Below are 26,141 nucleotides of genomic sequence, written 5' to 3' on the forward strand. Positions count from 1 at the left end.
TCCATCACCATCTTGGCATCTCTTCGAGGCACCACTATCTGGTGGAGGCGCTCACAGGTGATCGGATCAAGCGTTCTCCTGAGGAGTAGGTCTCTTTGTAGGAAGAGTAGTTTCCGTTGTCGCCAGAGGCGAACTAGCTCTGAGTCAGCTCTCCGCTGTCGGATTCTCTCCGGTATGCGCCCGCTGAAAAAATAATCCAACAGTTCTCCAATGGCTCTGCTCTCTGATTTTAGTTTTATCTAGAGCTCTTTCTCAACTGGAGGTGAGGGGTCACAGGTCTGTGGAAAACAAGTGACTTTAGAGGTCTGGCGCCTAGTGTGTAGGGCCTCCTGCCGGGCAAATCGGGAGTAGAATATTGGCATTTCCACATCTTCCCAATGATCATCGGTAGGAATTGGTTCTTTCTGGGCAGGTAGCCAAGACAAAGCGTCGGCATTGCCATTCGATTTTCCAATCCGATACTTGGTGAAGTTGAAGTTTGCCAGTCTAGAGGCCCATCTTTGATCTAGAGCTCCCAGACACGCAGTGTTCAAGTGAGCTAGCGGATTATTGTCGGTGTAGACCGTGAAAGGTGTAGCAGCTAGGTAGTCCTTAAATTTCTCAGTTACAGCCCAGACCAAGGCTAGAAACTCCAGTTTGAACGAGCTGTAGTTATGTTCATTCCGCTCTGGCTCTTGTAAAGATCTGCTGGCATAGGCGATGACTCTTTCAGTTCCAGCTTGTGTCTGAGATACTACAGCTCCCAAACCTTTCTCAGTTGCGTCAGTATAGAGGCAAAATGGTAGGCTGTAGTCAGGGTAACCCAGGACTGGAGGTTCTGTAAGTTTTTCTTTCAACAGTCGGAAAGCAGCTTCTCTCTCTTCATTCCACTCCACCGGTATTTTGGAATTCTGACAGCCTTTAGCGTGACCTTTCACAAGCTCTTGGATAGGTTCCGTAATCTGAGCGAAGTGTGGGATAAATCTCCGATAGTAACCTGCAAATCCGAGGAAGCTCTTGACCTCTTTGACTGTTTTGGGGGCCGGCCAGCTTTGTACTGCAGCTATCTTGTCGGGGTCCAGTCTCACCCTTCTGCACTCACAACATGTCCCATATATTTTACTTGGGGCTTCAGTAAGTGACACTTTGAAGGTTTTACTTTCAGTCCATGTTGGGACAAAGTCTGGAACGCTTCCGCCAAGTGCTGTAAATGCTCTTCTTAGGTCTTAGAGTAGATGATCACATCATCCAGGTACAGCAACACGGTCTCAAAGTTTTTATGTCCAAGACATCTTTCCATAAGTCTCTGAAATGTCCCAGGGGCGTTTCACAACCCGAATGGCATGTAGTTGAACTCGAACAGACCCATTGGGGTGGCAAAATATGTTTTTTCTTTATCTTCTGGTGCCATGGGGACTTTCCAATAGCCACTGGTTAGATCCAGAGTTGAAAAGTATGCAGTGGATCCCAGAACTGCCAGGGATTCTTCAATTCGTGGCAGGGGGTACGCATTCTTGTGCGTAATGTTGATCTTACGGTAGTCCACACAAAAACGGATGGTTCCATCCTTCTTCTTTACCAGGACTAAGGGGGCAGCCCAGGGGGCTGAGACTATCCTGGATGACATTAGCTGTCTTCATATCCTGCACCATCTTCTTCACCTGCTGGTACATGGCAGGAGGACGAAGCGTGGAGCAAAACCTGGGTAAGGCAGATTTGTAAAGGCAGCCTTTACTGCTTTGTTTTATCTCATGTTTGTGAGTATATTAAACACTTTTTATATAGCGATTTGCTAGCGGTGCTTGACTATTGGAATGATCCTTGTTTTAGTGGTGGTAAAGACACGTGGATAAAAGGAGAGCCGTGGAGTTATACTATGTGCCTATACACTCACCTAAAGAATTATTAGGAACACCATACTAATACGGTGTTGGACCCCCTTTTGCCTTCAGAACTGCCTTAATTCTACGTGGCATTGATTCAACAAGGTGCTGATACCATTCTTTAGAAATGTTGGCCCATATTGATAGGATAGCATCTTGCAGTTGATGGAGATTTGAGGGATGCACATCCAGGGCACGAATCTCCAGTTCCACCACATCCCAAAGATGCTCTATTGGGTTGAGATTTGGTGACTGTGGGGTCCATTTTAGTACAGTGAACTCATTGTCATGTTCAAGAAACCAATTTGAAATGATTCGAGCTTTGTGACATGGTGCATTATCCTGCTGGAAGTAGCCATCAGAGGATGGATACATGTTCTCATTCTGTTTACGCCAAATTCGGACTCTACCATTTGAATGTCTCAACAGAAATCGAGACTCATCAGACCAGGCAACATTTTTCCAGTCTTCAACAGTCCAATTTTGGTGAGCTCGTGCAAATTGTAGCCTCTTTTTCCTATTTGTAGTGGAGACGAGTGGTACCCGGTGGGGTCTTCTGCTGTTGTAGCCCATCCGCCTCAAGGTTGTGAGTGTTGTGGCTTCACAAATGCTTTGCTGCATACCTCGGTTGTAACGAGTGGTTATTTCAGTCAACGTTGCCCTTCTATCAGCTTGAATCAGTCGGCCCATTCTCCTCTGACCTCTAGCATCCACAAGGCATTTTTGCCCACAGGACTGCCGCATACTGGATGTTTTTCCCTTTTCACGCCATTCTTTGTAAACCCTAGAAATGGTTGTGCGTGAAAATCCCAGTAACTGAGCAGATTGTGAAATACTCAGACCGGCCCGTCTGGCACCAACAACCATGCCACGCTCAAAATTGCTTAAATCACCTTTCTTTCCCATTCTGACATTCAGTTTGGAGTTCAGGAGATTGTCTTGACTAGGACCACACCCCTAAATGCATTGAAGCAACTGCCATGTGATTGGTTGACTAGATAATTGCATTAATGAGAAATAGAACAGGTGTTCCTAATAATTCTTTAGGTGAGTGTATGTCAAGCTGCGCTTGTGAGTACAACCACACAAGGAATTTCTGGTAATGTCGGGATTCGAACCAGTGACCAGCCATGTCCCAGGCAGTAGCTCAAGCCACTAGACTACCAACCCTTCTGGACATTTCCTTCTACTGAACTCTTTGATCTACCTTGTTCCAGCCTTGCCTTGTTAATCTCTGTGATTCCTTGCACCTGCTACTTCCTCTTTATAAGCCCAGCCTCTTGCACCAGATCCCTGCTGGTTATTGTTCTTCTGGACTTGATCCTGCTGCATCTACTGCTGTTCCTCTGCTGCTACTGCTACCAACTTGACTGCTGCCGACCTTGGAATTGTCCCCGACTACTCTTCTGCTTGTCCCTACCAACTGAACTGCTTCCACCGTTCCCGATCCGGATTGTCTGACCACGCTCACTGCCACCTGCCCTGACCCACCGCCTGCTAACCGATTACGCCTCTGTCTGACTTCCTGCAACTACAACCTGCCTGCGGTCCTTGCCACTGGGCTCCACCTCCAGCCAGCTGTCCTCTGACTCAGGTGAGCCTGTAGGATTGTAACAGAATAACCAGCCCGAAAATGGAGTCCGCGATGGCCACCCTGCGCAAACAAGTCTCCGAACTTCAGGAGTTTGGCACCTCTGCCCAAAATGAAATGACTCAACTTCAAGGCGCAATCCAGAGCCAACAGAGAGAAATTATCGACTTACAGCGTCAACTACTGGACGTACGCAGCGCGGTCACAGACTCCCGCATGCCTCTCCCGTCAAAGTTTAACGGCGATCGGAGCCAGTTTCGGGGGTTCCTCAACCAGTGCCGTATCTACTTTCAGATGCAGCCGGGCTCCTTTTCCTCGGACAGAAAGAAGATCCTGTTCATCATTAACCTTCTAACTGACGAGGCCCTGGCATGGGCATCCCCATATGTGGAGTCCCACAGTCTCTTATTAAATAATCTAGACAACTTCACCGCAGCCATGAGCCAAGTCTTCGACGACCCTAACCGCTGCGCGACTGCCGAGGCTAGGCTGCACAGTCTACGGCAGGGAAGACGCTCTGTAGCCGGGTATACCTCCGAGTTCCGCCGCTGGGTCACGGACACCACCTGGAACCCCGCTGCTCAGAAAAGTCAATTTCGCCGCGGACTCTCCGAACTTATAAAGGATGAGCTCGCCAGGGTAGACGCCCCAGACGATCTGGATGACTTCATCCAACTGTGCATCCGAATTGACCGGAGACTCGCGGAAAGAAGGAGAGAAAGACTCTGGTCCTTAGATAACAGGCCCGCGTACCCTTTCACTCCAATGACTCAGCCGGCTCACCAACCTTCCACCGAACCGATGCAGGTCGACACACTGCGCAAGACTCTATCGGCTGCTGAAAAGGAGAGACGACTGGCCGCGGGCCTCTGCCTTTACTGTGGCGAGCCAGGGCACTTCGCTATTAGGTGCCCCAATAAGACTTGCCGAACCATTGCTGTCACTGAATTACGGGAATTACAACAAGCTACAATTTCACCCTTGGCCTCTGAAACCATGGACACTACAGGTACCGGGTCCCACTTCATTGTTCCCATCCTTATCACCATTGGGGAACGACAGCTTCCCTGCTCCGCAATGCTTGACTCGGGGGCCGGCGGAAATTTCATGGACTTGACCTTCGCCCATGAGAACAACATACCACTGGTAACCAGGGCAGCCCCCATCGATCTGGAAACCGTCGATGGGACCCCGCTCTCTTCTGGGCCGGTTACGCACCAGACCGCTGATCTTAAACTTCTCGTCGAACCCGATCATCAGGAAACCATTCACTTCTCCCTGATCACCTCCCCTAAGTTTCCGGTGATCCTAGGCATCCCTTGGTTGGAAACTCACAACCCCTCGGTGGACTGGGATGCCGCTGCATACGGTTCCGCTCGGACTTTTGTTCTCAGAACTGTTTACGTGAATCCGTCCCTTCTCCGCCCGAAGAACCTACCATATTCGGACTATCCACCAAGGAGCTTTTACCCCCTCAATATCTGGAGTTCCAGGATGTCTGTGACAAAAGAAATGCAGACAAACTGCCCCCGCATCGGCCTTATGACTGCCCGATTGAGCTGCTACCTGGAGCCGAAATACCCTTCGGCAGTATATACTCCCTCTCCGAGCCGGAACTAAAGGCCCTGAAGGAGTACTTAGACGAAAATCTAAAAAAAGGTTTTATCCGACCTTCCACATCCCCTGCAGGGGCCCCTTTCTTCTTCGTGGAGAAAAAAGACTCTTCTCTACGCCCTTGCATAGATTATCGAAAGCTCAACAACGTTACTGTGAAGAACCGGTACCCTCTCCCCCTGATTTCTGAACTCCTTGAGAGACTTCGGGCGGCAAAAGTCTTCACTAAGCTCGATCTCCGAGGAGCCTACAACCTGGTCCGAATTCGCCCGGGGGACGAGTGGAAAACCGCCTTCCGAACCCGCTATGGTCACTTTGAGTATCTGGTCATGCCTTTCGGCCTCTGCAATGCCCCTGCTACCTTCCAACATTTTATCAACGACGTCCTCAGGGACATGCTTGACCAATTTGTGGTAGCATATCTGGACGATATTTTGATTTTCTCAGAAGACCCTGAACAACATCGTGGGCATGTCCGCAGGGTGCTACAGAAACTCTGTGAACAGTCTCTCTATATTAAACTGGAGAAGTGCGAATTTGAACAGACTTCCACCCAATTCCTCGGCTATATTATTTCACCGGAGGGCTTAAGTATGGATCCCCGGAAGATCCAGGCCGTGACTGAGTGGCCCGCCCCGAAGAACGAAAAGGAGGTCCAGAGGTTTGTAGGTTTTGCAAACTTTTATCGGAAGTTCATCAGGAACTTTTCAAAAATCATCGCCCCAATCACTCAACTAACAAAAAAGACTGTCCCCTTCGGGTGGACTCCGGAGGCACAGGAGGCCTTTGCTAAACTGAAGTCCCTCTTCACCTCTGCCCCGATCCTGGCCCACCCAAACCCTGAATTACCATTTACGGTCAAGGTGGACGCCTCCGACGCTGCGGTGGGCGCAATTCTGTCTCAACGTTCAGGGGAAAAGATGCTCCTACACCCTTGCGCTTTCTTCTCCCGCCAGATGTCCCCCGCTGAACGGAATTACGACATCGGGAATAAGGAACTGCTGGCAATCAAGGACGCTTTCACCGAGTGGAGACACTTGCTGGAGGGGGCCCATAATCCCATCTCTGTATACACTGACCACCGGAACCTAGAGTTTATCCGCAGCGCCAAGAGACTCACCGCCAGACAGGCCAGGTGGAGTCTGTTTTTCTCCAGATTCAATTTTGTTATCTCCTATCGCCCTGGGTCGAAGAACGGCAAAGCGGATGCTCTCTCAAGGATGTTCTCTGAACCCTCTCAGATCAATGAGGCTCCGGCCGGTATCCTTCCCGACAGAAGCATCATAGGAGCCACCTACTTGAGGGAACTTCTGGGGTCCCTCAAGGAAGGGTATGAGAACGATCACCTCCTCACCTACCCACCTGGAGCTGTAAACCTTACTCTCAAGGGTGGCTACTGGTTGTACCGGGATCAGCAGTTGTACGTACCAGAATCTGCACGACTTGACGTACTTAAACTCAACCACGATTCCAAACCGGCCGGCCATCTGGGTATCAGAAGGACCCAGGAGCTCCTCTCCCGTTTCTTCTGGTGGCCAACTTACAGAAAAGATACCGAGAGGTTTGTCTCCTCATGCACGACGTGCAACAAGACCCCCCGCTCCTCCCCCGTGGGCTTGCTATGTCCACTCCCGGTTCCCTCCTGCCCCTGGGGTTCAATCTCCATGGACTTTATTGTGGAACTTCCTCCCTCCAAAGGCATGAACACCGTTCTGGTCGTCGTCGACCGTCTCACCAAAATGGCCCACTTCATCCCCTGCAAGGGCCTACCTACCGCCAAACAGACAGCCGATCTCGTACTCCGAGAGGTTTTTAGGCTACATGGGGCCCCGGACGATGTTGTTTCGGATCGGGGAGTACAGTTCACTTCCAGGTTCTGGAGAAACTTCTGTCAAGCCCTTGGGATCAAGGTGAACCTGTCTTCTGCGTTCCACCCCCAATCCAATGGACAGACCGAGAGAACGAATCAAACCCTCGAGCAGTATTTGCGCTGTTTCGTCACCCATCTGCAGGACTACTGGCTGGACCACCTCTCTACGGCCGAGTTCGCCTATAACAATGCGGAGCACAGTTCTACCCAATACAGCCCGTTCTACGCTAACACCGGCCTACACCCAACCTTCATCCCTCACTTGCCCATTTCCACCACAGTCCCAGCTGTGGCCGAACGTCTTGCAAGTCTACAACAGGCACAGGAAAATATTCGGGACAATCTACATCGAGCCCAGAGCCGCTTCAAGCAGGCAGCGGATAAACACCGCAAACCCGCTCCGGAATTCCAGGTAGGGGACAAGGTGTGGCTCTCCACCAGAAACCTAAGCCCAAAGGTTCCCTCCCGGAAGTTGGGCCAAAAATACATGGGTCCTTTCCGGATCACGGCTCGAATCAACGAAGTCACCTTCCGACTCGACCTTCCCGACTCCATCCGAGTGCACCCGGTTTTCCACTGCTCTCTCCTGAAACCACATGTTGAGAACACTTTCCCAGGCCGCCACCCCCCCCCCCCGGTGTGCCGGTGTCATATATCTTGGATGCCTCAAGACTGAAGAGGTGTAACCTTCTGGATAGGGAACGCGCGGTCCCTCAAAAACGCATGGTCTGAACTGTTATTTGTACCCACTTCACATTTGGGAATCGCTGCGACAATTTTTGTCATACGTATTGGAACTCTTTTATTTTTACATGGCAGGAGGGACTGGTCGTTATCTCTCTTTGATTGGAGGATAAGTGCCGGTTGGAATGGTGTGCTGTATTAAGCGAGTCTGATCATAGTCCAGAGAATGTTTGCTGAAGACTTGATGGTGTTGTTTGACTAAGTCCAGCACACCGTTGATCTGGTTGGCAGAGGTTGTGGTATCCCCAATGTTCAGTTCGGCCCACCAAGGCTGTTTCGGCGGGTCTTTGGCTTCCTCCACTGTTTAGAGTGATTGTTGGGCCGCAGCAGTAGGGTAATCCAGGATATCCTGCTGACGGATGTGGTATAGGCAGGCCACTGGATAGTGCTATTTTAATTTCACAGCTTCGTCACCCAGATTGACTAAGCGTATGGGTACCTTTCCTTGGGACACGGTGACCACGCTCCTAGCGGCTAGGACAAGGGGGTGATCCTGAAGATGTATTGGTTCCACAAGGGCCTGATAATCTTGACTTTGTATACCGATGCAAGCCTTGGACCATATCAGAGTCTCTGCACCAGGCTGGAGTTTGATAGGGTGAGTATCCTTGATGTGGACACGGCAGATTTCGCCCCGTTGATTGCTGAATTTTTGTTGGGCGGCTAGCACTTGAATGGTCTGGTTTATAACCCATTGAGTTGCACGGGGTGTAGTCAGTAGGGTTTTCTTTAAGGCTTTCAGCACTTCAGGGTAACAGTTGCCAAGTACATTCATCCCCAGGACCACAGGGCAATTGTCATCATCTGGGACCTGAATCATGACTACCCCTTGGCATGGGAGTTCTGTATCTTCAATCTAAAAGGTAGGTTCTCAATAACCTATTATAGGCACTGGTTTCCCATTGGTAGCTATGATGCGGAGCCAGGATTCAGGAGGTTGCATCAGCTGGGCTCTGTTTCGGCATTTGTCAAATGCTGCTTGGCGGATGGTAGTTACTTGAGATCCGGTATCAATTAAAGCAGGAAACCACTCCGTTGATGTCAACCACGGGGTGGGGGCCCACATACCTAGGCATAAAGGCTGGATCTTTGGGACCTAGTATTCTTCCTCCCGAGGGGCGGTCCTCAACCTCAGGGGATACCAGTTTAACTGACGGCAGTCCTTTTCAGTGTGTCCATACCTCTGACAATGCAGGCCTCGCTGTTTCTTAATGTTTTGATAACTGGGGTCTGACAACCTACCGACTGGCTGGTGCCGATATTCTTGTGGACCAGGTGTAGGGCGGTCTCTGTTTGCAGAAGTCCCTTTCCCCACCTTGGGTTGATGTTCCAGTCGCTCTAGCTGTTTCCTCATCCTCTCCATATTCTCAGCTAAGAGGGAGACTTGAGCGGTCAGAGCTGCTACGGCAACCTGGAACGGGTGCCTGAGCCCCATGCTCAGCTATTTGGCTGTGAGTAGCAGGCCGCAGTGTGGGCCCTGCCCTCTTGTTTTCAGCTTGAGTTTCTGCTTGGTGACTTTCCCCTAGGATGCCAATAGCAAGTTCCTTAAAGTCCAAGAAAGGGGTATCTGGGTGCTGAGCTGACAGCATCTTCAGCTGACGTTTGAGGGATTCGTCAAGGACACCTTCAATAAACTGTTCCCTGAGGGTTTGATCTTGTCCCTCAGCTTCACGGGGATCAATCTGTATAACAGCCCGCAGGGCTTCCTGCAGGGACAGGGCAAAGTCTCTCAAGGTCTCCTTTGACTGCTGTCGCTTTCCAAAGAAGCACATTTTAAGCTCAGAGGCGGTCCTAGTCTCAAAAGGTGGTACTGAGTCAGTCTAGGATCTGCTCAGTAGTTTTCCGCTCTGGCAGAGGCCATGACTTGACCTCCCGGAGCGCAGCTCCCTGTAGCTGGCCAATCAGGATTTCCACTGTCTGATCCTGTAATACTGGATATAGCTTAAACGTGGCTAGCATTTTATCACGGAATTCCCTGAGTGAATGGAGTTCTCCTGAGTAACTTGGGAGCCAGGGTGCCCCAAAATAGTACGGCATAGTAAGAGGCATGATGCAGGTGGCTGCCCCTGCTGCTGGTGGATCACTGCGGTCAAAGTGGGTGCTATCTTCGTTGTCAGACATGGCCCTTGATACCCAGTACCAGACTAGAGGGGTAAGTATTGGCTACAATGCAATTTAGATGCAGGTTGCTATGGGCGACTGCAGCAGAATTAGTGTGTGGCTCCTTTAAGAGTCGCTGCAACTGCTCAATTTCGGGGAGTATGGTGCTCTGGCAGACAGATTATAACCCCTTACAGTCTTTAGCAAGGTTATTTGCACAGCAGTACTCACTCACATGGTGTTCTTTTCCAGAATCCAGGGCTGAAAAAACTATGTTTTTCCTTTTCCAAGATGGCAGCCGATTCACTTCCTGTATGGTCAAATGCAGCAATTTCTCTGTCCTTCTGGGAACTTGTATTCAGCACTTTCGTTCCTGCTGCTGTAGGAATGATTTATCTGTGGAGAGCGGGCTGTTTGGTTCCCTCCCCTCTGCTGGGTGGATGTATCTAAGATGACCGATTAACCCCTGCTCCGCCACTGTCCTGCAACTGATGCACACCCACACTCTTTTGCAGTAAGTGCATGCAATAAAAGTCAGTTTTTCTGGGGGTTTGGTGATTACTGCAGCCTGTATTATAGGCACAAAGGTAAATCCTGTTGTATATAGGCACAAATGTAAATCCTGTTCGCTGACGCCACTTTTTAATGCAGTGCCCAGGTACATGGGGAAAATATTCTCTATCTGTCGTGACGCCAATTGCAGCGTGTGCAGGGTACTATCCCAGGGCCCTTCCAAGGTGTTATAACGCACGTCCCAGATTAGGAATGCCAGAGTGGTGTAATGGCCTATAATGTCTTTATAGCTTGATGTTAGTTGTGTCACGGTGTCTCCTACCTGGGTACGGCCGGACTTCTGGCTTCTGGATCACTTGCAATAAATTTTGAGTGTAGTTATAGTAGGAGTAATAGAGTAACTTTGCAGAACAAATGATGTCCAGACCTTTAGGTGAAGTTCTACCATTGCTTTACTTGGAATAACATGCATCCAAACAGCATACAGCTTTGGTCTCTTGGTCCCAGCAGGTTTTGGCAATGATTGGCAGGAATGAGTACTTCTGCTTTAAATGTGGAGCTTGCAGGATAAACGTCTGCTTGGTAGCTCTGTAAGTATGGCAGGATTAGCTTCTGCACTTATCTGGTACCTTCTGCTGTGTGGGGACAGACTATCTGAGGAGGAAATAGCCTCTCTTAGGTCTCTGGACTTATCTCACAGATGGATTCTCAGGGGATGCTTTCTTCCTGGAACTCTGGAGGTTATCTGTAGTTTCTGCTTTCATCATCCAGCAGAGCTGAAGTTAATCAGACTGGGTATATGGCCAAATCTCAGCTGAGACTAGGTCCCTCCTGTCTTCCCTATGCAGGGGTGGTAACTTAATCTGGCTCTAACTGTTTTTTCCCTCCCTTGCTGCAGGAAGAGGGACTAGCCCACTCTCCTCAGAGGGGTCCTAAGCTGGAATAATCCATTCCAGCTCAGATACACGAAACTGTATGCTTGTGCCTGCCAATTGGTTGCTGCCACTTACTGGTAACCAGTCAAATTACATGAACAATTGCATTTAACATAGTTTTGTATGCACATTTGTGGAGGACATGAGCAAAATCACATCAGATGACAGTATAATGGCTCTTAGGAGATAGTAGCGGGGTAGAGGAGTGTAGTAACACAACTCTGGGGTGTTAGGCTACTTTCACACTTGCGTTCGGGGTTCCGCTTATGAGTTCCGTTTGAAGGCTCTCACAAGCGGCCCCAAACGGATACGTACAGCCCCAATGCATTCTGAGTGGATGTGGATCCGCTCAGAATGCATCAGTTTGGCACCGTTTGGCCTCCGTTCCGCTCAGCAGGCGGACACCCGAACGCAGCTTGCAGCGTTTTGGTGTCCGCCTGGCCGTGCGGAGCCAAACGGATCCGTCCAGACTTACAATGCAAGTCAATGGGGACCTATCCGTTTGACGTTGACACAATATGGTGCAATTGCAAACGGATCCGTCCCCCATTGACTTTCAACGTAAAGTCAGGAGTCCCTATTATACTATCAGATCTGAGTTTTCTCCAATCCGATGGTATATTTTAACTTGTGTCCCCATCACCATGGGAATGCCTCTATGTTAGAATATACCATCAGATTTGAGTTAGATCGTGAAACTCAGATCCGACAGTATATTCTAACACAGAGGCGTTCCCATGGTGATGGGGACGCTTCAAGTTAGAATATACTAAAATAACTGTAATTAACTTATTGGTGGCCAGCGCGGCCGGCCCCCCCTCCCTCCCCCCCCTGTATTTAACTCTTTGGTGGCCAGTGCGGCCGCCCGCCCCTCCCCCCCCTGTATTTAACTCATTGGTAGCCAGTGTGGCCGGCCCCCCTCCCTCCCCCCCTGTATTTAACTCATTGGTGGCCAGTGCGGCCGCCCCCCCCTGTATTTAACTCATTGGTGGCCAGTGCGGCCTGCCCCCCCCTCCCTCCCCCCCCTAATTAAAATGACCGACCCCCCATCATTGGTGGCAGCGGAGAGTTCCGATCGGAGTCCCAGTTTAATCGATGGTACTCCGATCGGTAACCATGGCAACCAGGACGCTACTGCAGTCTTGGCTGCCATGGGTACTTAGCAATTGTAGAAGCATTATACTTACCTGCGATGTCTGTGACTGGCCGGGCGCTCCTCCTACTGGTAAGTGAAAGGTCTGTGCTATAAGCAATGCGCCGCACAGACCTTTCACTTACCAGTAGGAGGAGCGCCCGGCCGGTAAGTATAATGCTTCTACAATTGCTAAGTAACCATGGCAGCCAAGACTGCAGTAGCGTCCTGGTTGCCATGGTTACCGATCGGAGTCCCAGCGATTAAACTGGGACTCCGATCGGAACTCTCCGCTGCCACCAATGATGGGGGTCGGTTATTTTAATTAGGTGGGGGGGGAGGGAGTGGGGGCCGGCCGCACTGGCCACCAATGAGTTAAATACAGGGGGGGAGGGAGGGAGGGGGGGCTCGGCCGCACTGGCCACCAATGAGTTAAATACAGGGGGGGAGGGAGGGGGGCCGGCCACACTGGCCACCAATGAGTTAAATACAGGGGAGGGAGAGGGGGCCGGCCACACTGGCCACCAATGAGTTAAATACAAGGGAGGGAGAGGGGGGGGGGGTCTGCCCCCTGCTGCCTGGCAGCACCTGCCAGGCAGCTGGGGGAAGTCATGTACACAGTTCTTTTAGTATATTCTAACTTGAAGTGTCCCCATCACCATGGGAACGCCTCTGTGTTAGAATATACTGTCGGATCTGATTTTTCACGAAGTGAAAAATCAGATCTGAAAAAAACTGTTATGCAGACGGATCCGTTCTGAACGGATGCAAGCGTTTGCATTATAGGAGCGGATCCGTCTGTGCAGACACCAGACGGATCCGCTCCTAACGCAAGTGTGAAAGTAGCCTTACACTAGTCACTGGTGTCATTCTCAGCGCTCTCTGGGTCAGGAGCCTGACCGCTCGCAACACCACCTCCCACGCCACTCTCCTCATCACTACATGCCCGCCTAGCGGAGGAAGCGGCAGATGTCTCCTCCAAATATTGGCTGGGCATTAGCTGCTGACTGTTCTCGAGTAGCTCGTCCTCACTGAATAGTAGAGCTGAGTCCACAGCAGATAGTACTTCTGTGGATGAGGGAACAGCAAAGGATAGAGGCAGTTTGAGAACAGATGAGGGCACAGGGCCTGATCCCGGGCCATGCCAACTAAGGGTTGTTTCTGACAAACCCACCGACTGTTGGCTGGGGGTGTCCGATGTCACTTGGGATGAATTAGATAACCGAGTTGACCAATCAATAACCGCTGGGTTGCTGGTCAAGACACGACCAGTAGATGACACTGGGAGCTCAGGCCTCTCGCTGAGACTCCTGCAGCCACGGCCCCTTAATCTGCTGCAACCTCTGCCTGCACCAGAAACATTTATGCCTCTGCCACTCCTCTGTGCATGTCCTGGCACTTCTCTGTCTGACATACTTTTAGCTGAACTAAAATAATTAAAAGCAAATTAAAACAACCCTAAAAGCCCAGAATATATTTTTCTTTTTGGACAGAAATAGGCCATTAACCACTTTTAGCACAAATACAAGTAAACGTGAACTGCCTATATATTTCTCGTTTTGGACTGAAATAGGCCACTAAATTATTATAGCGGAAATAAAAACAAACGTGACCTGCGTATATATTTCTCGTATTCGACTGAAAAAGGCCAATAAATGATTTTAGCGTTTTAGCTGATAAAGTTAACTGCGTATCTTTTTCGCTTTTGTTTCTTACATATGGCAATAAACGCTTTTAGCGCAAATAGCACCAAAATGTGAACTGTGTATATTTTTCTCTTTTTGTACTGAACTGGCAATAAATGGTTTGAACGCAAATAACACCAAATGTCAACTGTGTGTATGAAATAACTGCAGAAGTGACCTGAGTAAATATATTTCTTGTTGAACTGAATAGCCCACTATATGCTTTCACCAGAAATTGCTACAACAGTGTAGTGGGAATATATTTTTCTTGTATTACTGATATAAGGCCACTATACTCTTTCACCAGAAATAACTGCAACAGTGCAGTAGGTATATATTTTTATTGTATTAGGGTACTTTCACACTAGCAGCAGGACGGATCCGACAGGCTGTTCACCCTGACGGATCAGTCCTGCTGTTATTTTTCCGTGCCGCTGGACTGCTGCTCCTTCCCCATTGACTATAATGGGGACGGGGCGGAGCTCCGGCGCAGCACGGCAGTGCGCAGTGAGAGGCCGTAGGACTAAAAAGTCGGACATGCAGTGCTTTTAGTCCGGCGTCCTCTCGCCGTGCTGCGCCGGAGCTCCGCCCCTGTCCCCATTATAGTCAATGGGGACGGAGCGGCAGTCTGGCGGCACGGCAAAATAGCGGCAGGACGGATCCGACAAGGTGAACAGCCTGTCGGATTCGTCCTGCCGCTAGTGTGACAGTAGCCTTACTGAAATACTGCCCTATAAGCAGAAATTACTGCACCAGTGCAGTGGGTATATATTTTTCTTGTATTACTGAAATAAGGTCACTATACGCTTTCACCAGTATTTAATGCAACAGTGCAGTGGGTATATATTTTTATTGTATTACTGAAATATGTCCTTATACTCTTTCACCAGAAATTACTGCAACAGTGCAGTGGGTATATATTTTTCTTGTTATACTGAAATAAGGCCACTATACACTTTCACCAGAAATAACTGTGCACTGGGTATATACCGTATTTTTCGCTTTATAAGACGCACCTGATGATAAGACGCACCTAGATATTTGAGGAGGAAAATAAGAAAAATATATTTTGAACCAAAAGGTGTGCCTTTGGTGGGTTTTGAACTAATGGTTGTCTGTGGATGACACTGTTATGGAGGATCTGTGGATGACGCCCTGTTATGGGGGATCTGTGGATGGCACTGTTATGAGGAGTCTGTGGATGTCATTTTTAAGGGGGATTTGTGGACTGTTATAGGGGGGGATCTGTGGTGGATACACTGTTATGGGGGACCTGTGGAGGACACTGTTATGGGGGGATCTGTGGATGACACTCTTATGGGGCTGGTCTGTGGATCATACACTAGTGTGGGGGATGTGTGAATGACACACATAGCATCTTATGTAATGGTGGTCACTATTCACATAGGGACAATATACTGTGACACATATGATACTGTGACCAGCATAAGATCATCTTATGCTGGTCACAGTATCATATGTGTCACAGTATATTGTCCTGTGTGAATAGTGACCCCCATTACACCATTGTCAACCCACTTACAGCATAGTGTAATGGAGCAGTTTTCATGGTAGGAGGGGATGGAGGCTGGCAACACTGGCGGCGGTGCCCGATGCAGTCACTGTACTGTAATACATTGGGCCCCGCACACAGCAGTTTTCATAAGTAAAGTCATGATACAGTAATCCTCTTCAAGCAATTTTTGTACTTTAAACTCAAGCAATCCTCTGTACAACCTACTATAATCGGCGGCAGCGTAACCTCGCGATCACTCATTCACGCTTCCGCTCTGCCTTCATGAATGAAATGGGAGGAGAGTGAATGAGTGAGCATCGCAAGGTTACGCTGCCGCCCTGCCTGCCGCTTTCATAGTAGGTTGTAAAAAGGATTGCCTGAGTTTAAAGTACAAACACTGCTTGAAGAGGATTACTGTACCATGACTTTACTTATGAAAACTGCTGTGTGCGGGGCCCAATGTATTACAGTACAGTGACTGCATCGGGCACCGCCGCGAGTGTTGCCAGCCTCCATCCCCTCCTCACATCCCGCTGATACATCGCAGTGCGGCAGCGATGTATCAGCGCCATCAAAGTTGGAAGCATTTGCTTTATAAGACGCACTGTAATTTTCCACCCACTTTTGGGGGGGGTGCGTCTTATAAAGCGAAAAATACGGTATTTCTCTTTTTTTTACTGAAATACTGCCCTACACGCTTTCAACAGAAATAACTGCAACAGTGCAGTGGGTATATATTTTTCTTGTATTACTGAAATATGACCTTATACTCTTTCACCAGAAATTACTGCAACAGTGCAGTGAGTATATATTTTTCTTGTATTACTGAAATAAGGCCGCTAAATGCTTTCACCAGTATTTAGTGCAACAGTGCAGTGGGTATATATTTTTCTTCTATTACAGAAATACGGCCTTATACTCTTTCACCAGAAATAACTGCAACAGTGCAGTGGGTAAATATTTTTCTTTTTTAACTGAAATACCCCCTATACGCTTTCAACAGTAATTACTGCAACAGTGCAGTGCATATATATTTTTCTTTGTTTACTGAAATACGTCCCTATACGCTTTCAACAGAAATAACTGCAGAAGTGACCTGGAAATGTATTTTTCGTGTTGGACTGATATAGGCCAGTATACGCTTTCACCAGCAGTGTGTATAAATTTTTATTTTTTTATGAAATAAGCCCCTATACTCTTTCACCAGAAATGAATGCAACCGTGCAATGCGTTTAAATGTTTAGTGTATTACTGAAATACCGCCCTATAAACTTTCACCAGAAATAAAAGTGACCTGCGTAAATATTTCTTGTATTGTATTGAAATAGGCCACTAAATGATACCAGCGCATTTAACAGCAAAAGTGACCTGCGTATATATTTTTCTTATTCCACAGATAAAAGCCACTAAAGGCTTTTCAACATAGCACTTGCACCCCAATAACTAATTGCTGGAATGACTGAGCTGTATTATGAGACTATCTGGATCCCCAAGTAATGTTTCCCTGCACTTGTAAATCGATTGTTTTCACAATGAGGAATTTACTATAACTCTCCCTAGCATCTGCACATGTCTCTCCCTGACTGTGAAATTATTCCTCTCACTGTCCTTTCCCTGCACTTGTAAATCGCTGGTTTTCACAATGAGGATTTTCCTATGACTCTCCCTAGCATCTGCACATGTCTCTCCCTGCCTATGAAATGATTCCTCTCACTATCCTTTCTCTGTACTAGTAAATCGCTGGTTTTCACAATGAGGATTTTCCTATGACTCTCCCTAGCATCTGCACACGTCTCTCCCTGCCTGTGAAATAATTCCTCTCACTATCCTTTCCCTGCACTAGTAAAATAGCTTCATTCCTTTTTTTTTTAACAGTTAGTTTTTCTTTCACTCTCCCTAGCGCCTGCATACACGTCTGTCCCTGACCAATGTACGATGGTGAATGGCAGCATCTAAGATGGCCGCCGTATTTATAGGGCTGTGACATCACCGGGCTGACTGGCTGCTGATTGGCTGCTGATTGGTTGCATGCATGGCATTATGGGTCATCCTGCCTTCCCAGAGTTTCTTGACCCATGTCCTCACACGTGTAACCGCCATTTTAGACACAATTTTAGCCGCCCGCCATTGTAGGAAATAATGTGATTCGTTACCACAAAGCATGAGGAAATTCGCATTCGTTCAGAATCAAATTTTGCCTGAAATTCGGAACAGATTCGACTTTGTCAGCTTCGATTCGTTCATCTCTGATCATGACATATATTTTTTCCTTATTTTTTTCCTATTAATACACCCCCCCAAAAAAGTAAAACAATGTAAAATCAACGCAGAACAGCTAATAGTACGTATGTATTTTTTCTATTAATATACCCCGAAAATGTATTACACAGAACTTGCACCCCAATCACAAGCAAGGTTTGCTGGAATTACTCATGTATCATATAGTGCAAACAATAAGTGTCAGTGGCTCACCTGCATGTACTAACGTGAGATGGTGCTCACTCCATGGGCAACACCTCAAGCCCATAAAACGTAAGAACAAATGAAAATGAAAATTGGAGGACACTCAATTATCAGGAAGTCAAATGGAGATTAGACACATTTATTAGAATAAAAAACCCTATTTGTTAGAATAAAAAAAATACATATAATAAAGGCTAAGCGGTCTTTACAAAACACCAGACTGTAGTCTCAATAGTACTAATACCCTATTTCAGGGAAATCCTTCTGTGGATCCTTGTGTAGATGGTCCACGCGGATATCAGTGCTCCCCCATTGATATGGGGTAGGATCTTACTGCTATAATGAGCACTATCTCCACCTGGAGCATCACCCCAGTGATAATCGCAGAGGATAATTGGATTGCAATAATTGATACTAGTATACAATATAGCACAGATGAAGATAGACAAAAAAAATGAAAATAAAAATACAATAATATGATTATAATGATAAGCAGTGGCGTAGGGATCGCCATAGCAACCATAGCAGTGGCTATGGGGCCCTACGCCACTGGGGGCCCGTCGGGACCACATTCTGTTTTTTATTAACACACAGTCACACACACGGTGACACTACACACAGGCAGCCAGGCCCGATCGCCCGCCCAGTGTAGTGGACGGGGCGCGGGCGGTCCGCGGCTCGGGCCTGGCTGGGGAGAAGCCAAGGAGTCAGGTCAGGACTGGAGTAGGCGGGGCGCACGGCCGCACGAGCAGCAGATGAGGTAGGCGGTGGAGGGGGCCGGAACAGGGGCGTACCTGAGGGACAGAGGCGGAGCCAGGCACCAGCGCAGGAAAGAATTAATGATTCCTCCTAGTAACTAGAGGGAGGAGGCGGACTCAGGCGGTGGAGGGGGCCGGGGGTGTACCTGGAGACTGGAGTGGAGGGACTAGGGAGGGAGTGGTCCCGCCGACAGCACTGGCGCCAGTCAGATTCGCGCTATCTGACTGCCCGGGCCCCGAAACCAGTCTGAGGCTGAGCAGCTCAGAGTGAGTGAGAGGAACCTCACTCCAGTCCAGTCCTCAGTGGTCTCCAGTCCTGCCACTGCAGTCTGTGCCTGCTGTCTGTGACTAGTGACTCTAAAAGTAACTGATTCACTTAAAGTGAATTTAAGGAAGTGAGAACTTATGATTTCTGAGATAATCTAAATTCTTAAGTTAAAAAGAGCTGCCTGCAGAGTGGGGCCCCCAAGAGAAGCAAGGGGCGCCCTCCTTATCCTTGCAGGTCTGCAGGCAGCTCTTTTTAACTTCAGAATTCAGATCATCAGACTCTCACTAATTACTAATTACAGCACACACCCTGCGCCCTGGCCTGTAGTGTCCACCATCAGACAGGGGAGGGAAGAAACCCCAGAACTAGCACTGACACTCTAGTTCTGGGGTTTCTTTTCTTCCCTACCCTGTCTGATGGTGGACACTACAGGGGTGTGTGCAGCGTACTCAAGTTGTGTGTAATAGGTGTTTCTGGGTGATGTAGTGCAATGGACACTAACCTGGTACGGCTGACTCTCTGCATAAGCAGGTGATGGTATAAATTGTTCGTGACGCCAGTGCCAAGTAAACGGTGGCACGCCGTTTGCGGATAGCAGAAATAAATTGAGGAACACGTGGTATTAAAGCAGAACTCCAACTTTAGTAGTTTTCATGCAGAGACAATATTGGAATCGCAGTTCCTTGGCATACAGTCGATTTTGCAATACGGTCGATGCAGGCAATACAGCTTGAGCAAGGTGATTACAGAGTGTTAAACACAGGACTTGCAGTACAGGAGCTTGCACTCTATTTCTGTCTGATCCTGGAATATAGCAAATCTTCTCCAAGGCCCATTAACCTAGTTCTGGCTTTATATCCTTGGCTGTAGCTTTATAAAGTACCTCCTCTGTTAGTTTGAGTACCTCTTGCTTCTCTGCACTTGGCCTCTGTCCCTCTCCCAGCTTCCTCAGGTTCTAGAAGCTTCTGCACTCCACACTAGATCAGATTACACTGACTTTCCCTTCCTTGACTGGGCCTTATATAAACTAGGGCTCCCTAGCTCCCTCTAATGACTAAGAGCTGGAATGACACCCCTAGCAGGCCTGTACTTGCAAGTTTCATAGTAACAGGGAAATACATGCATTACATTACATGACATTTTATAAAACTGACATATACCAACTTCCCATAAATAAGGAGGGACGACAGCACACCAAGTGACACTTTGGTAGTGACGGGCATTACAGTCCCCGTACACTACATACCCCACTGCTTTAAGCTGAGTACGACCTCGTACTCCATCATGGGTCGCCCAACTGGAATCTCTACCTGAAATAGAAAAAGAGACATGCAGGCATACACTCATGTAATTCATCTGCATTTACATTTACATCAGGTCCAATTGGCAAAGGTGCAGGGTAGTGACAAGGGGCGTCGTTCTCTTCTCTCAGGATAGTGAATGGAACGGGGGCGCTGACCTGGCACAGCGTAACATTATAACCAGGATAGTCCATGACAATGAATAAGTCCATGATAGAACAGTATAACAACGGAACTACCCAGGGGTTTCCTGTGGGTGTAGCACAGGCAAGGGCTCACGTGAGGGAGTCCATTCTTGCGCACAAATGTCCAACAAGGTATTACCGGTAGCAACGGTTTGGGAGGAGACACCACCAGAATAGTCAAAGTCTCCTAAACGGACTGGCGGGCGTCCCCTGGTCATCCGGGTAGACCTTCTCAGTACAGGGGTCTCCTCTTCTCTGAGTAACGAGGTAGAAGAGAGAGGAGCAACAGGAGGGTCTCCATCAGTGAGACCTTGGTCAGGAACAACTGGAACAACAGGAACAACAATATCCACTAGAGGGGGAACTGGATCCGGGACATCTTGAACCGGCTCTTCTGGAGATGAAGCTACAGTAGGTGCCGGAGCAGGCACCAGCAAGTTCAACCAAGGTGTCAGAAGCCAATGCATGGGATCAGCGTCATACCTCAGATTACTAACAGCCTGCATAGGATCCTCGGGCTGTATTGCTGACTCTGACACAGGATATTCAGATCCAGAACTCTCGGCACTAGGTTCTGGTGTCAGGCAGAGCTTCAACCGGTTTCGGTGTACAATTTGGGATCCCTTGTCTTCCCGGGTGATCTCATAAGTGTGAGTTCCAACATTTGGGATTGCAGTGACAATATAAGGACTTCGCTCCCATTTACTGTCCAATTTACTGGTACGACGGTTATTCTTTAACCATACCACGGCCCCTATGGTCAAAGGTTCTGCATGGGCTGCCTGATCATAGTCTTTCTGCTGTCGGTCTCTAGCAAAGTCCATACGTTCCTGAACAATGGCTTTGGCTGCATTCAATCGCCTTTGGTGCTCAGCAACCCAGTCGGTGTTAGGTAATGGGTTAATGCAATCAGGTACGTGTATGTCCAATGAATGATCAGCAGGCAATGTACCTTGGCGCCCAAACATCAAGTAAAAAGGGGTATACCCGGTGGAACAATGTATGGTATGATTGTATGTGAACATGAGCTGTGGCAACAGACTGGGCCAATCTCCTCTGTTCTCAGGAGGCACGGCCCTCAGCATCTCTATCAAGGTCTGATTCATTTTTTCACATAATCCGTTACCTTGAGGATGGTAGGCCGTTGTCCGGATCTTCTTACAGTTGTGTAAGCGGCACAGTTCATGGAACAGATGAGACTCAAAAGCAGGTCCTTGGTCGGTGAGGATCTTTTCTGGACATCCATAGGGCAGGAGGAAGTGCTTCCAGAACATTTCGGCTGTAGTCTTGGCTGTCTGGTCTCTCACAGGCACTGCTACAACAAACTTAGTGAAATGGTCAATAATAGTCATGGCATAAGCATACCCTGAGCGACTAGGCTCCAGTTTTACATGGTCGATGGCGACAAGTTCAAGAGGACGGGTACTTACAATGGGTCTCAGTGGTGCCCTCTGATCATGGTGCTCACTTCGTTTCAAGGCACAGGCTACACACTCTCGACACCACTTCTCCATGTCTTCTCTCATGCCCACCCAGTAAAACCGCTGGCGGATAGTAGCCTCAGTCTTTTGGACCCCAAAGTGACCGGATTGATTGTGGTACATCTCCAACACCATACCGGCATCTCGTCGGGGTATGAGAATCTGGTGCACTCTCTCGTTGGACACTGGGTCTAGGCTTCTCCGTAGCAATAGGCCCTTTTGTATGAAGAGTTGATGGCGCTGTCTCCACAGTTTGATGAGTTCAGGATCTGCACTTTTACGCCGAATCCTCTCAGGGGCTCTGCCACTAGTAATGAAGTCCAACAACTCACCCAGCACTCTACTTTCAGACTGTAGTTTCACCCACCTTTCTTCTTTAGGATCAGGCCTACTGGAGGGTGAAGGAACTGCAGCTCTGTTATTGGTAGCTCGAGCCTGATCCTGTTGAGAAAATTTGTTATAGAAAGCCGGCATCTCTACATCTTCCCAAGCATCTCGCACATCAGGAGCTGTCTCTGTGGGAAGCCTGGATAAAGCATCAGCATTATCATTAGTACGTCCAGCACGATACTTTACAGAGAAATTATAGTTGGCAAGGCGAGAGGCCCATCTCTGCTCCAAGGCCCCCAATTTAGCTGTATTTAGATGTGCCAGAGGGTTATTGTCAGTGAATGCAATGAACGGGGTGGCTGCTAGATAATCCTTGAATTTTTCTGTCACCGCCCACACTAATGCCAGGAACTCTAGTTTGAAGGAACTATAATTCTGGTCATTTTTCTCAGCTCCTTTCAGGGAGCGGCTTGCATATGCTATCACTCTCTCTTTTCCCTCTTGGATTTGGGCTAACACAGCTCCCAGGCCTCGCTTGCTAGCATCGGTATAAAGATGGAAAGGCTTGCTATAATCTGGGTAACCTAACACAGGAGGCTCGGTCAGTTTCTTTTTTAGCAATTGGAACGCGATCTCTCTTTCTTCATTCCACTCAATGGGCACAGGAGTTCTAGGACTCTTTTTGGGTTGCCCCCTCAAGAGTTCCTGGATAGGATCAGCTATTTGAGCAAAATGGGGGATAAAACGTCTATAGTAACCGGCAAAACCAAGGAAACTCCTCACCTCTTTGACGGTAGTAGGAACCGGCCAATTACGGACAGCTGCTAACTTATCAGGGTCAGGTTGCACTCCCTCTCCGCTTACTACATGTCCCAGGTATCTTACTGCAGGTTTGAGCAGGTGACACTTGGATGGCTTTACCTTCAAGCCATATTTGATAAGGATTTCAAATACTTCTGCCAAATGTTTCAGATGGTCTTCATATGTTTTTGAGTACACAATGACATCATCTAGATACAGCAGCACTGTTTCGAAGTTTTTGTGAGCCAAACACCGTTCCATTAGTCTCTGGAAAGTTCCTGGGGCATTACATAGCCCGAACGGCATACAATTGAATTCGAACAGGTCCATGGGAGTAGTGAAAGCAGTCTTTTCCCTATCTGCAGGGGCCATGGGTACTTGCCAGTAGCCACTGGTCAAGTCCAATGTGGAGAAATAGGCAGAGGAGCCCAGAGCAGTTAGGGACTCCTCAATGCGGGGCAGTGGGTATGCATCTTTGTGGGTTATTTGATTAATTTTCCTATAATCCACACAGAATTGGATACCACCGTCCTTCTTCTTTACAAGGACCAGGGGTGCAGCCCACGGACTACGGCTGTCCCGGATTACATTAGAGTCTTTCATCTCCTGGATCATTTCCTTTACAGTCTGATATGAAGTAGGTGGTAAGGGTCTGTACCTCTCCTTGATAGGAGGATGAGAGACAGTAGGTATGGTATGTTGTATGGCACTCACCTCCCCATAATCAGTAGCATGCTTACTGAACGCCTGGTGGTGCTCTTTGACCAGCTGTAGGATCCCTTCTTGTTGATGTTGGGGGGTAGTCTCGTCCCCCACATGGAGCTCTTCCCACCAGGGCACTTGTGGCTGGGTCACCGGCGAACATCCGCTGTCTGCAGCTGGCGGCTTTTCTGTCACTGGAAGACGAAGGATGTCTTGGAAGGACACCTGGGACAGCTGGGCAACACGGCAATGCTTAGTAAGCGCAACAGGATGATTACTCAGGTTAATCAGACGGACAGGTACTTTACCTTGGGAGACGTTCACTAGGCACTTGGCAGCTCTCACATAAGGATAATCCTCCATCTGGATTGGTTCCACCAGGGCTGGATAATCTCGGCCTTCGACTCCCAGGACAGCACGACACCATAAAAGAGTTTGAGAATTAGGAGGCAAAGTCACAGGCTTAATATCACTAATCCTGGCAGTACAAATTTCTCCTTTCCCATTAGCAAACCTCTGCTGGGCACTTAACACAGTAATAGTCTTTTGAATCACCCTCCTGGATGCAGAGGAAGCGGTGGGTAAAGTCTGGTGTAATACGGCCAGTATTTCCGAATAACAGTTTTTGAAGACATTGGTGCCTAGAATGACAGGATGTCTTCCTCTGTCACCGGCTTGTACTACGATCACTCCCTGTTGAGGCAGGGTTACTTCTCCCACCTGCAGGGTGGGTTCCCAGTATCCATGAACCTTTACTGGTTTGCCATTGCTGGCGATAATCTCCACCCAGGATTCAGGCGGCTGGGTCAATTGGTTGGTGTCCCAGAACCTTTCAAAGGCGGGCAGCTGAATAGTAGTGACCTGAGACCCAGTATCTAATAGGGCTTCAAAGGGGACCCCGTTGATCTCTATATTGATTTTAGGATGGGATCCTACATACCGCGGCATCCAATTTGGATCATCTGGACCTAGTGTTCTACCTCCCGAGGGGTGGTCCTCAGCCTCAGGGGTTGCCCGTTTAACTGCCAGCACGTGGATTCTGTGTGTCCCAGCTTTTTGCAGTATGTACACACGGGCCGCTTACGATCTCTATTACGCCTCCCAGGATCCCTGGGGTGAGTCTCTTATCAGCCTCTTTGGGATCTATCTGAATTACAGCCCCTAAAGCCTCCTGAAGTGATAGGGCATAGTCACGGAGGGATTCACCGGACTTCTGTTTCTTGCCAAAGAAGTGCATCTTTATCTCTGAGGCAGTCCTAGTTTCAAAAGTGGCTCTGAGGCGGGTGAATATCTGTTCTAGAGTACTCCGCTCAGTAGCAGGCCAGGATAACACTTCCCTGCGGGCAGCTCCCTCCAGTTGCGCCAGCAGGATTTCCATTTGCTGGTCGGCATTTATAGGGTACAATCGGAATAGTGCCAGCAACTTTTCTTCAAAGTCCCTTAGGGTATGGGTCTCTCCCCTGTAGCGAGGAAACCATGGGGCCCCGAAGTAGTAAGGCATGGTAAAGGGCATCATACTGGGGGCTGTAGGATGATTAGGAGCCGCAAGCTCTCCCGGGGCCGGCTGCTCAGGCACTCTTGGCTCTGACATGGTAGTCTATTGAGAGGTGGCCGCTGGCAACTAAAGGGGCCGGAACACTCCCCTTCCCTCCGGTTACAGGTGCTTACCGGTATCGTCGGGCTTGCGCAGGCCAAGTCTCGCGAGATCCCGGACGTCCTGAGCACCCGATGACGTAGAAGAAGCAGGGCCGCGGCGGTGCGATGATGAAGAGGGGCGGGACTCTCTGTGTCTTTGCAGGGATCCGCCCACGAAGGTCCTCAGCGGCGCGGGAAACTTCACTCCAGGCAGCCGGTGGCCATCTTTAGCAAAACGCTGTCCATTCACTGACAGCAAGCAGGGTTGTAAAAAGTCCACAAAACCACACTCCAATGTGGCGATTTTCTTCCTCTGGGTAGCGCAACACTGCACAGTGCTTTTTAGAAGTTTTTAGTACACTTTGGGTATAATTTTCAGTCCACAAAGTCCACTTGAATAAAACAGGCAATTTGTCACTTTGGTCACAGGGCAACTGTATAAGGCACAAAGTTCACGCTTCTTGCACTATAAAGCGTGCGGATCCTGTTCGTGACGCCAAAAGAGAGGTGCAGCGTACTCAAGTTGTGTGTAATAGGTGTTTCTGGGTGATGTAGTGCAATGGACACTAACCTGGTACGGCTGACTCTCTGCATAAGCAGGTGATGGTATAAATTGTTCGTGACGCCAGTGCCAAGTAAACGGTGGCACGCCGTT

The 26,141-nt window shown here is 48.7% G+C and overlaps 1 protein-coding gene across 1 annotated transcript in view; it reads right to left on the bottom strand.

Moving 5' to 3' along the window:
* Nucleotides 1–239: 239 nt before the first annotated feature.
* Nucleotides 240–26,141, bottom strand: part of LOC121005677 — a 28,371-nt gene continuing 2,469 nt past the window's right edge. Inside the window, 6 exon segments of the mRNA XM_040438453.1 lie at nucleotides 240–1,066; nucleotides 1,069–1,197; nucleotides 8,924–9,052; nucleotides 9,282–9,435; nucleotides 21,497–22,117; nucleotides 22,550–23,863. Of these exon segments, the coding sequence (XP_040294387.1) occupies nucleotides 240–1,066; nucleotides 1,069–1,197; nucleotides 8,924–9,052; nucleotides 9,282–9,435; nucleotides 21,497–22,117; nucleotides 22,550–23,863 (3,174 nt within the window).

Source organism: Bufo bufo, chromosome 6, assembly GCF_905171765.1.
Source record: "Bufo bufo chromosome 6, aBufBuf1.1, whole genome shotgun sequence".
In the NCBI taxonomy this organism is placed as follows: Eukaryota; Metazoa; Chordata; class Amphibia; order Anura; family Bufonidae; genus Bufo; species Bufo bufo.